Source organism: Dermacentor albipictus, chromosome 4 (genome assembly GCF_038994185.2).
Source record: "Dermacentor albipictus isolate Rhodes 1998 colony chromosome 4, USDA_Dalb.pri_finalv2, whole genome shotgun sequence".
Classification (NCBI taxonomy): Eukaryota; Metazoa; Arthropoda; class Arachnida; order Ixodida; family Ixodidae; genus Dermacentor; species Dermacentor albipictus.
In genome coordinates, this window is record NC_091824.1 from 105013134 (window position 1) to 105028270 (window position 15137).

Genomic DNA, 15137 nt, shown 5'->3' on the forward strand with positions numbered 1-15137 from the left:
GCGAGTCCAGACTATACAGAGGAGGGAGGAGAAGAGGCAGTTCTCATACGAGATGGGGGAGGGGTGGGTAAGGTGACGTGAGAAGGCAAGGATACCCTACTTACTATATGACAGCAGTTGCAGGAAGGCTGGATAACCTTAAGTTTAACGTATGGTATAGTACGGTACTGCTATTTCTGAAAAATAAACACCATGCAAATAGTATTTCAAGTGGACACATTACGCAGGGTGTGCAGAAGCAGAGCCGCATTAATTAAAGCGCACCTCAGGGTCCAGGTGACATTACGGAAGCAGCCGATCGTTAAATCAACACTTCTGCGCCTGCTGCAGTACCTTTGTGGCTATGGTATTGCTACAGGTCGCAGATTTGATCCCGACAGCGGCAGCCACATTTCGATGGGGACAAAATAGAAAATGCACGTGTGCTTATACTTTGGGGCGTGTTAAAGAACATCAAGGTGTCAAAATTAATCCAGAGTCTGCCACTGGAGCACGTCCGATTGTGGTTTTGGCATATACAGCCCCATAATCCAATTCAAGTTTAATACTTCTGCCACAATGTGATGTGCCATATGAGGTAATGACAATGCTCAACCCTCTCAGAGGTTATGAAATATGGCGCACAGCAACGCCTCAAGCAAATGCCTCTCCCTGCGTATTCTGTGTACTATGCAGACAGACAGCAGCGGTGCATGCAAAGTAATGTTTAACATCAACTCCCCACTCTCGTGTTAGACTAAATGTTAAAGAAATTAAGCTTTTGCCATCAACATCACCACTAATTATCGTAAATCAAAGCAACTAGCACAGAAAGCTTCACTTGCATTAATTCCCACAGTGTGTGGGTTCTGCATAATCTTTTTTTAAGGAAATGCTGCACCAATGGCAAAGAATTCAACAGATCAAGTTAGGTAGCACTGCCAGAGGAAGTGGAGGCTGAGGGCCATCAAAACAAAGAAGAAAAGTGAGCCTATGCCAACTACGTGCGACTTGCAGGCCTCCTAGTTGTTACAGTTAACTCTTTGAGGGTTAATGACGTAAATATACTGCGACGCGAACAAGTCCAAAAATGGTCGATGCCGTATATTTACGGCACAGTCTGTACGATTAAAAAGCACGCCAATTTCCTAACTTTTTCTTTTCTGTCATGTGCTGCCACTATGTGGGAATACATGGAATTTTTTTCACGCGTCTCCCTCTCTTGGTTTTTGTTGCGTGGTTTGTTTTAAAACTAGTTTGCTCCTGTGCGTCTATATACTACCGCTCGTGCATTGGCGCACGCACGGGTGGGTGGCTGTTTGGGTTTTGTTCTGTGGGTGGTTTCGGCTTCTTGCGCTTGCAAAACTGATGGCTGTCTTGTTACTAATAGCTCAAAGGGCGACCACCTCTTTCTCGCTCCTTTAGTGCTCGCAGGGGTGCACATGGGAAGGATGCCGCCGTGCATGCGTTTCTGTTGCTTCTTGTTTTTTTGACACACGCGAAAACTAATTGTTTGTGGTTGGCAATAAGATGAAGATTAGGGGAAGTTTGTCATACATAGTGCTTTTTTCACGGGCACACAACCACACAGTTGTTTTGAGTGTGTGCACCTACGTAGTTCGATTATGCTATGGATGTACATATAAGTGTAAGAGCAGGAACATTTGAGCCTTGCGAAATATTCTCGTGTGCGCATTTTCAAGGCCTTGAATATGTGTATAAAAATGCATCAAATTTTTAATTCTTATAAGTTGATTTCCTTTTTTATTGTTGTTATTCATGAATGAAGAGTGAATACATATATACCAGAGCAAAATATATTTTTCTCACTTTACGGTCACCCTAGAAAAATTGTGGTACATTTTTTTTTTTCGAAGTAAGTCCCTAAGAAGAATTGGAATCTGCAATAAAAAAAATCGACCCTCGAAGGGTTAAACCTCAATATAATGAAATCCTCGACATAACAATGCATTTAACTTTTTATTACTTTATGTCCATAGAACACATTTTTAATCTCAATCTAATGAAGCATGTTCATCCATGATTTCAACATAATGAAATTTCACTGCTGTCACCGAGGAAGACAGAGGTAATAAATGAAAATACTGCAGGCACCAGAAGCCAAACAGTTGCATTATGTGTGGTTGTTTGCAAATGCATCTTTCAAACTGCGCATTGCACAACAGAGCGACCACAGAAGCAGAGCAGCGTCTTCTCTGCCAGCGGCAAATTAAGTTGGTCATGGCCTCTGAGATGCAGCGCCAGATCTAGGTGCCATAAACTGATGAGTGCGGCATTGATCAGAGGCGCTAGGGGCACATGCATAAGCGTATTGTATCACACACTTTACGCAACATACTTCCACATTCCATGCATGCCTTGCATCGGTGCCCAATTTGTTGTTTGTGTTTGGATTGTTAACATAACCTCCGTTATCATACCTTGCTTCACCAGCAAGGTAGGATGATCACTCACCAACTAGCCCAACTTTCCACTTTAATAACCTCCGTTGTTGCCCAGAGTGGTGAGACACTAAATGCTAGATTGTTCACCGAACCGAACTGCTGCTTTCCGCACTATCCGATGAATTCAGCAACAAAGCTCCACAGAAATTACAAGAAAGCTTCACTTCAAAATTGCATGTAAGCGAGGCAACAACCTGAATTAAGACAACTTTTTTTATGGTTGACACATTTGGTGTTTTGTGACATTGTGAGTGCATAATGTCCAAACAATCAAGCAAGATTTGGAATGGTGCTGGAAATTTCAGTCGCCATTATGCATTGGTTCAACAGAAGACTTACCAGATAAGTCGGTTTATCACAGAACATCCACTGTGTAAACTTATGCACAATGCTCGCGAAGAAATCCCATCCAGTGTAAAGTTCAGCAAGAACAGTGTAGTGGCAGCTGCAGAATGAAGTTCTTAGTGCAAGTAGACAGTTGCACTGTTCACTTTCTGTTCACATAAACACTAAAACAATGCAGTGCCACCACGCTACCATTTGCTTGCATCTGCATATTCTATCTCATTATTTTCAAAGGCAGCGCTAAACTAAAGCCAAGACCTGCTAATTTTGCACCTTGAGGCAGTAGTAAAACTGTGTTTGCAGAGGGTTTGCAACAGCAACAAGAAAAAAGGTGATGCTATCTCCATCTTTTTCTTGCCCCATAATGGTGAGACAACAATTGAAATTGTGCCAAAGATCACTACAGAAAGCGAGGGGACATTTTTCAGCTAAATTTTTTAGAGAAGCTTGACCCATATTCCGGTTTTTACAGTAGTTGCCAACCGAGTGCTTGCAGGCCCAAAGTCGCTTCATGCATGCAGCCTGTGCATATGATCTCGCACCCGACTTCCAGTGATGTCTACAGGTACTAATGCACCAAGGGCAAACTTCCCATGACTTCAACAACTTGCTTCTCATCAGGCCCGTCAACTAAGCATAACCAACATCCCTTCGTCGAGTTAGCAACCAAACTTGTGGTTTGGTGCCAAGTCAATGAAACGGTCTTCACTGCAGTCATACAACCTAAAATATTGCCTCTACAACAAATGTGAGGGCATGAGTAGCAACATTGTTCGCGATGGCTGTGCTTGTGACATCGCGCACGTGAATCAGTTTGAAAATATCAGGCAACACACCATGTGGTGTCCAAAATTTTGGTTGCCGTTGTACATCGTTTCAACTAAGTAAGTGGCAATGCCGTGACGAAGTCAGAATAATTTAGTAGGTCCAAGAAATCGGGCATCTGAAAAATTGATTGGCAACTGTAGCTGCACAGGCATGTCGCGAACTGCTTTTAGTGCACTGATTGAACATCACCAGACAAGAATATAGTTTAAGTGTGTCATCTAGATTGACTCTGACTCACCCTTCACATGTGGTGTCAGAGGCATGTGTCCCAATTCTTCCAGCAGAGGCTGCCGCACTTAGAAGCAGCTCCATGTGGTCCGCAGCCTGAATCCTGAACTTCTCGGGGCTCACGTGGAAGAGTGGTCCAGCGGACATTTCCAAGTCCAGAGTACAGGGGCCACCATTTCGCAGCCAGACACTAGTAGCACGTCCTCTGCCACAGCATACTTCCAAGGGCTGCATTAAACGAGTAAACAGAGCTTGAATGTCCCATGCCCAGTAATCAAGGAAAGCATGAAAGGAAGAGAACACACGTGGTGTATGACTGGACAGTTGCCATCTTAGCTGTTCTTGAGCCGCTGGTCATCATGTCTGGGCCACCAGTTTTATAGCAACTGAGTGTCGATGAGCTGCCATGTTTACTGTGGGAGCCGACTTGGCCAATGAACGCAGGCGTGATGATTGACTGATGAACAGCTAAGATGGCACCATCAAGTCAGGCGCTGTAAGTGTTCTCTACTGTGCAACCAGCATAATTTGTCCTCTCTCTATCGAAGCTGGAGCAGTGACACATGGCGGCTGACTGGACAATCACCATCTTAACTGTTCCTCAGTCATCAAACATCACGTCTGTATCCATGGCCAGGCCAGCTCCCACAATACACATGGCACTCGGCCGCCACATATCAATACAGGAACATACATAACCGATTACTGCTTTGTATGATTCCTTATTGTCAGCGCTCTTCTTATGCTTTTGAGTATTCCATCTTATTGAAACTTGCCAAAATTAATTCGTTCTTAATAAAGTTATTGGACTACTGCTGTTGCAGTATTTATTCTTCGTGTCAAATCGTAGCTGTAGCTCTCTTCTTTTGTACAATGTATAGAGATCCTATAATGTGCAGGCCCATCCTACACTAAAAAAATGTTGCCAAACTAATGCTTCTCGACACCTTCATTAATAAAAAAATGTGGAGCAAGATTTGCAGAGCTTGGGCGATTCGCTGTTAGAGGGCACAATGCCTACCCCATGGCTGCCCATTCAAATGGCATGTTTGATTCAGGGACAAAATGGAAGAAGTCGTGGATTGCCCAAGGAATGCCCAACTATCATTCAGCCATTGCAAAGGAAACACTGTGAATGTTTGCAGTATGGTGTTTTCACATTCTAAAATGGCTGATCTGGTGATGCAGGAGAGCTACATGCTACTCACGGAAGTGGCTGGCTGACCGCCACTTAGAACACTCCTTTCTGACTGCAATGCCCCAGCTTATTAACAGTGGTCAGTACTATACAGTTGCCCAGTAATAAAGTGACCACTGACTAGTCAACCTAAAACGGCTTTTGGCAGCTGCACTATCACCGGTACTTTTTATCGCAATTCTTTGTTAAAAGCATTATGCACGTACGGTAAAATCTCACTAATATGTGCCCACTTAACAAGTAATTCCAGTTTAAATATAGCAGAGACTAATCCCCGCATACTGTGTACAAATCTGTACAAGCTCGGAATCGGGGGAAACGTGCACAGACCATAGACAGCGAAATTGCGGCACACAAACTTTTCACAGAAAAATTCGCCCTGGTCCGGGACTCGAACCCGGCACTACTGCCTTTCCGAGATGCCGGGTTTGAGTCCCGGACCAGGACGAATTTTTCTTCAACTGCAAGGCTTTTCTTTTGAGGAACTCGTATGGGTTTCCTCTGTAGCAATTGCTACGAATGGGTGGATGCCTGATTTGCCCTTTATTAATTACTTCTCTCCACCTTGCGGGTTTCCGCAGAACTATTACGTCAAACTCTTGCCTTTACTTCAAGCTGTTGACAAATTCGACTTCGCCCTACCATCTACTAGCCGCCTGGTTAGCTCAGATGGTAGAGCGGCTGCCCCGGAAAGGCGGGCGTCCCGGGTTCAAGTCCCAGGCCAGGACAAATTTTTCTTCAACTGCGAGGCTTTTCTTTCGAGGAACCCGTATGGGTTTTCTTTGTAGCAATTGCTACGAACGGGTGGATGTCTGATTTTCCCTTTATTAATTGGAATAAGTTTGGTGGCAATAGCTGTGAATGCGGCGTGCGATGACCCAGGCAGAGATTTGCTGGTACAGTTAAGCCTAGATATAACGAAGTAGGTAAAATAAGCAATTTGCTTTGTTTTATTGAAATGTCATTGTATTGAAATTTGAGCTTTTATACAAATAAGTACAGTCGCCGATATATATTTCTTATAAGAAAAGAGGCCACAGAACTTCCCAAATTATCAGGCAATGGAAGAAAAAAAGCTAATTTGAATGAGGAAACAATTTATTTTGATGAATTTGGGAGTCGGCGATTTAATGATACAGTTTTATGCCACGCCAACAATATTTTCACATCAGTGGTACAAATTAAGTGAAGCCAGCCACGCTTTTACATGCACTCCGTCCCCACAGCTGACAGCGTCGCCCGCACTGGGACGCCGCCATCATGAAAAGTGCCGGCAGCGGGGAGCGAATGCTTTGTCTGCCTCTAGCTTAAACGATTCAGAGAAACTCGAGATTACATAACCTCCAATACTAAATGTGCGGGAAGACAGCTAACATGATGCCACACCGTCTCGGCATGCCCACTCTATGCACACGCGGCAGATTACTTCTAAAGCAGGGTGCCTGGCTGCGTGTGCACTCAGCTGTGTTTACAGCCATACGTAGCTACCGCCAAGACGGGCACCAGAAATCGAAGCGCCAACTTACCACCTCCCTCCCTCGCGTGATCACGTTACCATGAGTGAGCTTCCCTTCCCCTCTCTCCCTTTGCTCGCCCGAGAAGGCGGAAGAAAACTTAAATACTTCATTATATCAAGAATTTTATTATACTAACGTTCATTATATCGAGGTTTAACTGTACCAGATTAAGACAATGTGCGCACCGTCGTTTTCCCTTGAGACAGGTGGCTATGTTGTACTGTTCTTGATCGTGCGCGCCTCGCACCTTTTCTTGTTCAAATGAGATCTAGCAGCTGGAAAACGTATACGAACTCAGTCTGCAGCAGGGAATGCTGGCACGTTTCGGTTATCACCTATTAAAAGAGTGCGCTGCGCTTCCAACAGCACCACGCGCTGTGAAACAGATAGGTGAAGACGCTTATCGCAATAGGATTGGCAGTGATAGCTGCGAACACCGCGTGCGACACAGCCGCGGAGAAGATTTGTGGGTACCGAAATGAGAAAAGTGTGAATGAGAAACTAATTGCGCACCAACGTTTTCACATGAGACGGGCAGGCAAGTATTGCAGTGCAGCTGCCACAGCAGACAGCTATATACTGTTTTCCATCGCGCATTTTCTTGTTTACATGGGATCTAGCGGCTGGGAAATGTATCATACGATACGTTTATGGCAACATAAGTTGCCAGTCGTGAATATCCACACTAGAAGTGGTACGACATTAAAACCAAAACAACATTTTTCAAAGGCTGCACATGTGCTAAACACGTAGACAAAGCAGCCGCGCTTATCCGAGAATCGAAGCACAGGGCTGGGATCTTTGCATCCATTGCAAGTTACAGATGCAGCACGGCCACCAACTCCACAGAACCAATGTAGAACAGCGATTTAAATTTCGGATGCTGTACAGTGTCTCATTCAATTTCTCAGACTGATCCGCACAGAATTATCGCACCGATGCCTGGCTTTCTCTCTCCTTTTGTCTCTGCTAGCACAGTGTAAGCTATACAGCAGCGAAGAACTCAAGAGGGCGAAGCACCGGCTTAAAGTTGAGTGTCACAGCAGTGAAACACCTTGTCGCAGCACCCCGTGGTAGACACAGTAGACTATGCTATTCAGCATGCTGTCGCCATCTTGGAGGCGCCACATGCAGCAGACGCAGCTGCACGCAGTGCAAAGCTGGAATGACTTCCTGTGTTTTTGAGAGTGCAGCCGCATGTATTTTTCATTTATTGAACTCAATATTAGCGATTATGTACTATTGAAGATGCTCTTGGGATCAGGAAATCAGCCTATAGTGCTTGTGGACCAGCTGCTTTTCGATAACGCTGCATGATGACGTCGTGGAAGCGAGAGCAAGTGATTTTTTGCTGTGTTTCACAGTAGATTGTAAATTCCGTGGTGTATGCAGTGCAGTAATATTTGGCTCACACGTCCACAGCAGCCTCTGCTACAGTTTGGCAGCATTTTCTTACCATAAATACTACGTATACCACCGGACGCTTCCTCTCTATTGCAGACTCCCAGCAGCTCACAGATAAACCAAAGGTGCTGGCTGAGCTGGCTGCGACAATGAGCTGAAAAGATGATGCTAGTGACTTGTGCGCTGTCACGGAGGAACACGGAGGAGCCGGTGCTGGCGGCGCCTGGGACGCTGGAGGTAAAAGCAGAGCTCTCACCATCTAGTAGCGGCACACGAAAGTATGCTGTGTTTAAAAATTCGCTGATGCATGTGCACGCAAAATTTTCCCAGAAATTTCAGGCTGCCAAGTTGGGGGTGTGGCCCTTACCTACGATAACACGGTCTAAATGTTCTTGGTTACAGTCACTTGAAGGGCCTTCAAGCATAGCTTAGGTGACTAACGAAACAAATGCCTAAAACAAACAAGCAGACACATAAACCAGCCATACCTTGTAAGCGCTAACATGTTCCAGTGCTAATGATGGTGGCTCAACTGATGCACAGAGGCCAACTTCTGCCAGAACCTTGCGAGAGAGTAGAGAGCCATCCAACTGCACCTCCATTTTGGCTTGGACAGTGAGGCCTGCAGAGAAAGGAAGAATGCAATTTTACAATCAAAAAGCGTTATGAACTGTCACTGGGCAACTACAGTAGAACCCCATCGTTACATTACTGAACTAAAGATTGAATTAACTGGAGCCAAATTAGTCGAAGTTTACTGTATTACAAAGCCATACATAACTTATCTCCAAAACTATCTGTTTGCGCAGCAATTCTGTGGAACCTGCCCCAAGAAATTGATTTATCAATCTGCAAGTTCTACATAGTATTCACTATCCAGTCATATCATGGCCTCCGCAATTGCACTTGCTGGTAGGGTTTGCTTCGGCTGTCCTATTTGCACAGAGAAAGCATAAGTTTCATGATAGGCATAGCCAGCTGTTTCTCCGCACCATGGTACTTGCAAACGAGGGATTTTCATGTGTCGGGAGGCTTTTGGGTGCTCTCGTAGTGTTGCGGTGGTGCGGTGGCTTGGATGAGGCAGAAAAAAAATATTGTGCTGTTAAATATGATCCCTTACTAATTTGGAAATGATGGCTCTCCAGCCATCATTTCTGTGAGGGGGTAAAGCATGCACTGGTGCTTATTTATTCTCAAATGTGCCTATTTTTTTGCTGCACACATACTCAAACTATGTTCACGTGGGTATGTAGAAGTGGAATATCTGTACAAAACTTAATGTGCTAGAAATACATTATACTTCAAATTTTGCTAGTTATATACAGTTAAACCTCAATGTAACAAACTTCAATATAACGAAATTTTTGATATAACGAAGTATTTAACTTTTCACAACCTCTTGTCTATAGAAAACCATGTAATTAGAACCTCAATATACCGAAGTGTGTTTGCATGCGATTTCAATATAATGAAATTTTGCTTCCGCAGCAAAGGAACGCCAAGGCAAAAATGGAAACTTCCGCAGACGCAGATGGTCAAATGATTGAATGACAAGCGGTTACTTGCAAGCCCACCTCTCAAATCATGCGCGGCACCACAAGGGCAACCGCCGAAGTGAAGCCGCATCATGTTCCATATAAAGTCCAAGTGCAATAAAATACTATCACGCCCCGCTCACTTTGTGCTTTAGGTGCAAGTGAAAGAGTGCCAATTGAAACATTCAATTCAATTCTTACTAACAAGTTAGCTGCTCTGTAGAAATTTATCACTCACAATCCGCACTATGTGTAGAGCACTCCACAATGAAGGAGGTGGCAGCTTGCTCCTCTCTGTTTGGAAAAACGACAGGCAGCGCTGTAGCAGCAGCCTGGTCCTTCTTCGTGCCCTCAGACTCCTTGAGCCTCACAGAAAACACTCCTTTGCCCTGCACGCAGTGCAAATGATTGTAAAAGCCAGAGCAAAACACTGACAACTCCAAAAGAATTTGTGAATAAGGGACTCAACCACACTGTGCAGAAAGTACAAGTTCAATATCTCATTGTAAATAAAATTATTCATCTTGAGCAAAGTAGATTTATCCCTACATAATTCACCTGTCCCAATGCAGCACAGTCACTGAAGAAACATATTAAGTAATTGTTCATCACAAATTCAATTTAACAACTCATAAGGTTTCATATGCTCCACAGATAGGCAATAGGCTATGAATGAAATTGTAGGAGTGGGGGTCCTGAATTATTTGGCCCCCTCTGTGGTTATGCAAACATAAACCTAAGCACAAGTGTGTGTAGAGCCCAACGACAATGCAAACTATACACTCTGTTGTTGGTGAGTTGGGAGGTTCTATGTAATTAACCACATTACAGATACGTTTTTGTGCCCCCAACATTAAAACTTGGTGATGTGGAATGCCTTGGTGGGAGACTACTTTTTATCACATCAAGTTCTTAAAGGGACACTAAAGTGAAAAATGATTTCTTCTGCATCAGTAAATTACCGTTCTACAACACCAAAAACACCGCTCTTACAACGATAAGACGTTTGGTAAGCCATAAATAGCGCAAGAACGAAATACGGGTGGCGACGCCTACTTGAGTTCCTGCACCTGGGGGCTGTGACGTCATGGATTTTGATGGCATCTTCTAGGGCCTACTAATTATATATAGCGGTACAGATTGACTACATTGTGTTCTAAAGGAATGAAATATTAAACATGGCAAGTTTCGGGAACCTTTATTCAGCCAACGCGGCCCAAATGCGAAAACGTACTTTGGAATCCCTGACGTCACGCTGACGTACCGGCGTTGAGATTTCGGCGCGAAATTCAAATACTGATACTTGGACCTTCATTTTCTCATCTAATAATTAAACTATTTTTTCGAAATGACTGCCTGCAGGGTTCTCAAACAATGCTCCATTAGTCTAAACTGATTTATTGTTTCCCTTTAGTGTCCCTTTAACATGTGCTAAAATTCTGCTCTATAAAACAGGGCCTCTCAACTGCTACCACCAGCATGGTGCACTTATTATCAGCTTCTAAATATTTCGTAATTCAATGTTTATGAAATGGCACACACTTCAGCTGCAGTCGAAAATTTTGCAGATATCAACACGAACAAATTACTCTATCAATGGTCAGGAAAGAAAATTTTGTTGCCAATGTTCACAGCAACAGTCATGCAGTTAGAGGCAACCTATTACCACTGAGCAAATGATGCGATATCTATATATGTATTAATACAAGCTTTCAACATAATGCATGCACTTAAACTGTAAAATTAAGGTGTCAAGGCAAATAAGGTGTCATGTATGCTCAAATGTTCTTCCAAGCATAGGCACTACATGAGGATCCTTAAATAATCAGCCAAAATGAAAATATGTATTTATGAAAGCGAAAAAATGTAGCCATTCACCCATCAATTAGGCTGCCCTGCATGTCAAGACATGCAAACTTTGTCTAAGGAGCCCCTACATAAAGGTAAATGTCTAACACAAGTTGAGCAATTGCTGATCAGAAAAACTGACAGTCACTTTAGTCTACGCTAAAGAGGATGAAGGCGAAAGTCTTTGTGCTCACGAGACATTCATTAAATTAGTTGGCATTCTCATTCAAATGCATTGTTACTTCCTATTACGTGTTTTTTCCAACCAAAGGTTGTGGGTTCGAGTGCCTTAACTCTATCATAATTACCAATGCCTTAACACCAAAGGTCGTGGGTTTCACTCCCACCACTGGTTGTGGGTTCGACCGTCAATGGTGGCACCGTCAATTTCGGTGCCACTGAACTTCGGTCCCACCAAAGGTAGAAGGTTTGACTCCCACCAAAGGTCATGGTTTCGAGTGCCTCAACTTTACTTTAATCAACTTCGCCTTAATTAGCACTAAGGGTCGTGGGTTCAACCCCCACCGGAGGCAGTGGGTTCAAGTGCCCTACTTAGCACTATCTTAATTAACTTTACTTTAACACAAAAGGTAGTGGGTTCGGCCATCAATTGTAGTGGGTTGAAGTGCCTTAACTCTATCTTAATTAACTTTACCTTAACACCAAAGGTCGTGGGTTCGGCCATCAATTGTAGCACCATCAATTTTGGTGCCACTGAATTTTGGTCCCACCACAGGTCGTGGGTTCGAGTGCCTTAACACCAAGCTTCGTGGGCTCTACACCCACCAAAGGTCATGGGTTCGAGTCCCACCAATGGTCATGGGTGGCACCATCAATTTTGGTGCCACTGAAATTCGGCATTGTAACACCAAACGGTCAATGTTTTGACAACGCCAGAAAATGGATTTTTTTGACCCATGAGCCACTTAAGGCTGTCGCCTTAAAAGAAGAATATAGACAATACATCAGATAATACAGATAACTGGTAGTTCAGCAGCAGTGCACAAATGAGCGACAACTGAAAATTCTGCACTTATTTTTGCAGACTGAAACTGGCCTTGCACCGCTCTAGCATCGCTTGGTGGTCTAGGGAAGTGTGACGCAAGCCAAATTTTCCTATGTCATTGGTGATCACACGTGGCAGTGTATTCTCTGCTGGGAAATAATGAAGCAACACCCACTATGCAAGAAATACATCACGGACCAAAACTAGACGGACAAAACAAAGTTCGGTGGCAGCGCACAACTGAGGAACAGCTAAACATTCTGCGCTTACTTTTGCAGATAAGTGGGCTTTCCTTGGTATAGGACTACTTACTGCAGCCTCTGCACCGCTGCCGAGCCACCTTAACATATCTTATGCTTGCTCTGCTACAAGTGTTCTACTTTCTTGACTTTTTCCTCGTTTCTGTGTCTAAGATCTGTGTGATGTATCCAAGGCCTTTGATGATTTTAAATGCGAGCTCAGGTTGGAACTGAGGGGCATGAAAAAGATATTCAATAAAATTACACAGTTAAGAAAGCAGATGAACGAAGAACAGGAGGAAAACTGAGAACTTTGTATGCTGAATGTTAAGCTTACTCAGAAGTTAGAGGAATTGCAAGAATACCAACATGCGAACAATGTCAAGATTAAGGACATTCCTCTTGATAAAGAACCATAAGCCATAACCAAACAGATTGATGCAATCATTCAAGAAGTAAATGAAGCAGATATCGACATTTGATACCGTGTGCCTACTGCTCGGTATGATGAATCCAATATAAATGTTCAGCTTGTACGTAAAAAAGAGGAATGTCTTTACTAGCAAGGCAAGGAAAGCGAAAATGGAGACAAAAACACTGGGTTTTGTCTTCATCATGGGTCTATGTAAGCAACGATATAACAAGATATGGAAAGCAACTGCTAAGCCACAGTACATAAAAAGAAGGAACTACACTGAAGATTTGTGTGGACCTCAGGAGGCAACCTTTTTACCAGGAGGGACCACAACTTGCCAATGCTCAGAATTTCCGGCTTGACTGATATTGATAAGATGAGTGACCAAGGGCACTACGTGGTTCCTTTCTGATTTTTGTCCCCTTATTTGCGTTGATTGAACTCTAATAGGGATAGTACTAGGATAACATGTAATTATCATGATGTCCAATCTTTAAATGAATAATTTCAGTGTACACGTAACTAATTTGAGATCCTTCATTTGAATACATGAAGTATCAGAAATAAAGAAGAAAAGCTAAATGATTTGCTTGTGTCTGTTTTTTTAGTTTTGATGTTTTAATGTACTTGAAAACTTGGCTCACAGCAAACGATAATGACCCATAGTTAGAGAACTAATTGTACTATGGTATCGTGCGACCAAGGAGTAGGGGTGGTGGCGTCACTGTTTATTTAAGCGGTTCTCAAATGGGGGTCTGTGAAGCCATCTTTGGGCTTTCACAAAACCTACGCCTGCAATTAAAGAAAGGAAGAAAAAAGAAAAAGAAATAAGTTGTTTTTTTTTTTCTCTGTGAGATGGCTGTGAAGATTTTGTTGCAGTTTTATACGACACATGCATGCGAGAGTGCTTTTTCCAGGCTTGCATACTTGAAAAGCAAATACAGAAACAGGTTGAATGTGGCTGCAGGTATGCAAGTCTGCTTAAGCGTGACCGCAACACGTATTGTCAAGCCGTCCAGATTGAATTGATGCGGCACTTTTGTTTGACCATTCTTAGGCAGGTAGCAATAAAGGGAACCTGCTTCACACCACACGTTTTGTTAATTTAAAGCACCCCACCCCCCTACTGCAAGGAGTCCCTATCAATTCCACTGGTACACAAGAGTTCCCTGACACCTCCATCGCCGAGAACCACCGATTTAGGCAATTAATTAGGCACCAAATTCTTACAGAACTCTCAATTATGAATGACAGTATTGAATGTCTCATGATGCGTCTAGAGCAAGCTACAGCTGTAGGAACAAGTGCAGGTGATGTAAAGGTTGGAAAGCAGCAACCATGCTGAATGAGTATTTTGTGACCATACAAATAATAAATAATATTAAGAATAACACAACAGCTGACTCTGACAATATTAAACAAATGCCAATAAAATACATAGATGATATAATAGCTCCAATATTAGCGTATTTATTAACAGAGTGTTTGAAACTGGTATCTTTCCAGATTGTCTAAAAATTGTGAGAGTATACCTTGTTCTTAAAACAGGTAATGAGCTACAGCTAACCAATTACACACCAATCTCCGTCCTTCCAGTCCTTTCCAAAGTTTTTGAGGGCACATTAAATATCAGGTTGCGTCAATTCTTCTCAAAGTGCAATACAATTAAAGGGTTAAAATCTATGATGTGCAATTTGGCTTTCGAAAAAATTTGTTTGAAATGGCACTTCTTAATATTAAACATGAAATAATTAGAAACACTGAAAATACATTCTATACATTGGGTTTACTCACAGATTTTAGAAAGGCACTTGATTCAGTATGCCATGACATCTTAATGAACAAGGACTATCTAAAGAGCCGCTATCATAGGTTACTATAAAGTATAGCGAATCCACCATGCTGAAATAAAGAAGTGTGTTCTGCAGGGGTCAATCCTCAGGCCAGTGTTATATTTAATTTACATTAATGGCCTATGTGATATTCGATCATCTCCTAAGCTGATAATGTATGCCGACAATACTAATGTTTTCTTCAGTGGTCCATCTTTTCATCTTCAAGATCTTTAACAGCACATAAGTAATTACTTAATTGAACTGTCACATTTGTTAAGGTATAAGTCACAAATGA

General features: G+C 42.9%; 1 protein-coding gene across 2 annotated transcripts in view; it reads right to left on the reverse strand.

The window, feature by feature from the left end:
* The window catches only part of LOC139059216 (uncharacterized), a 124076-nt gene that overhangs the window by 59777 nt on the left and 49162 nt on the right, over positions 1-15137 (reverse strand). For both annotated transcript variants that reach the window (XM_070537331.1, XM_070537332.1), the window contains exons 12-14: positions 9738-9888; positions 8453-8586; positions 3856-4073 (exon numbers count right to left, since the gene is read on the reverse strand). In XM_070537331.1, the coding sequence (XP_070393432.1) occupies positions 3856-4073; positions 8453-8586; positions 9738-9888 (503 nt within the window). The remainder of the gene's footprint in view (positions 1-3855; positions 4074-8452; positions 8587-9737; positions 9889-15137) is intronic.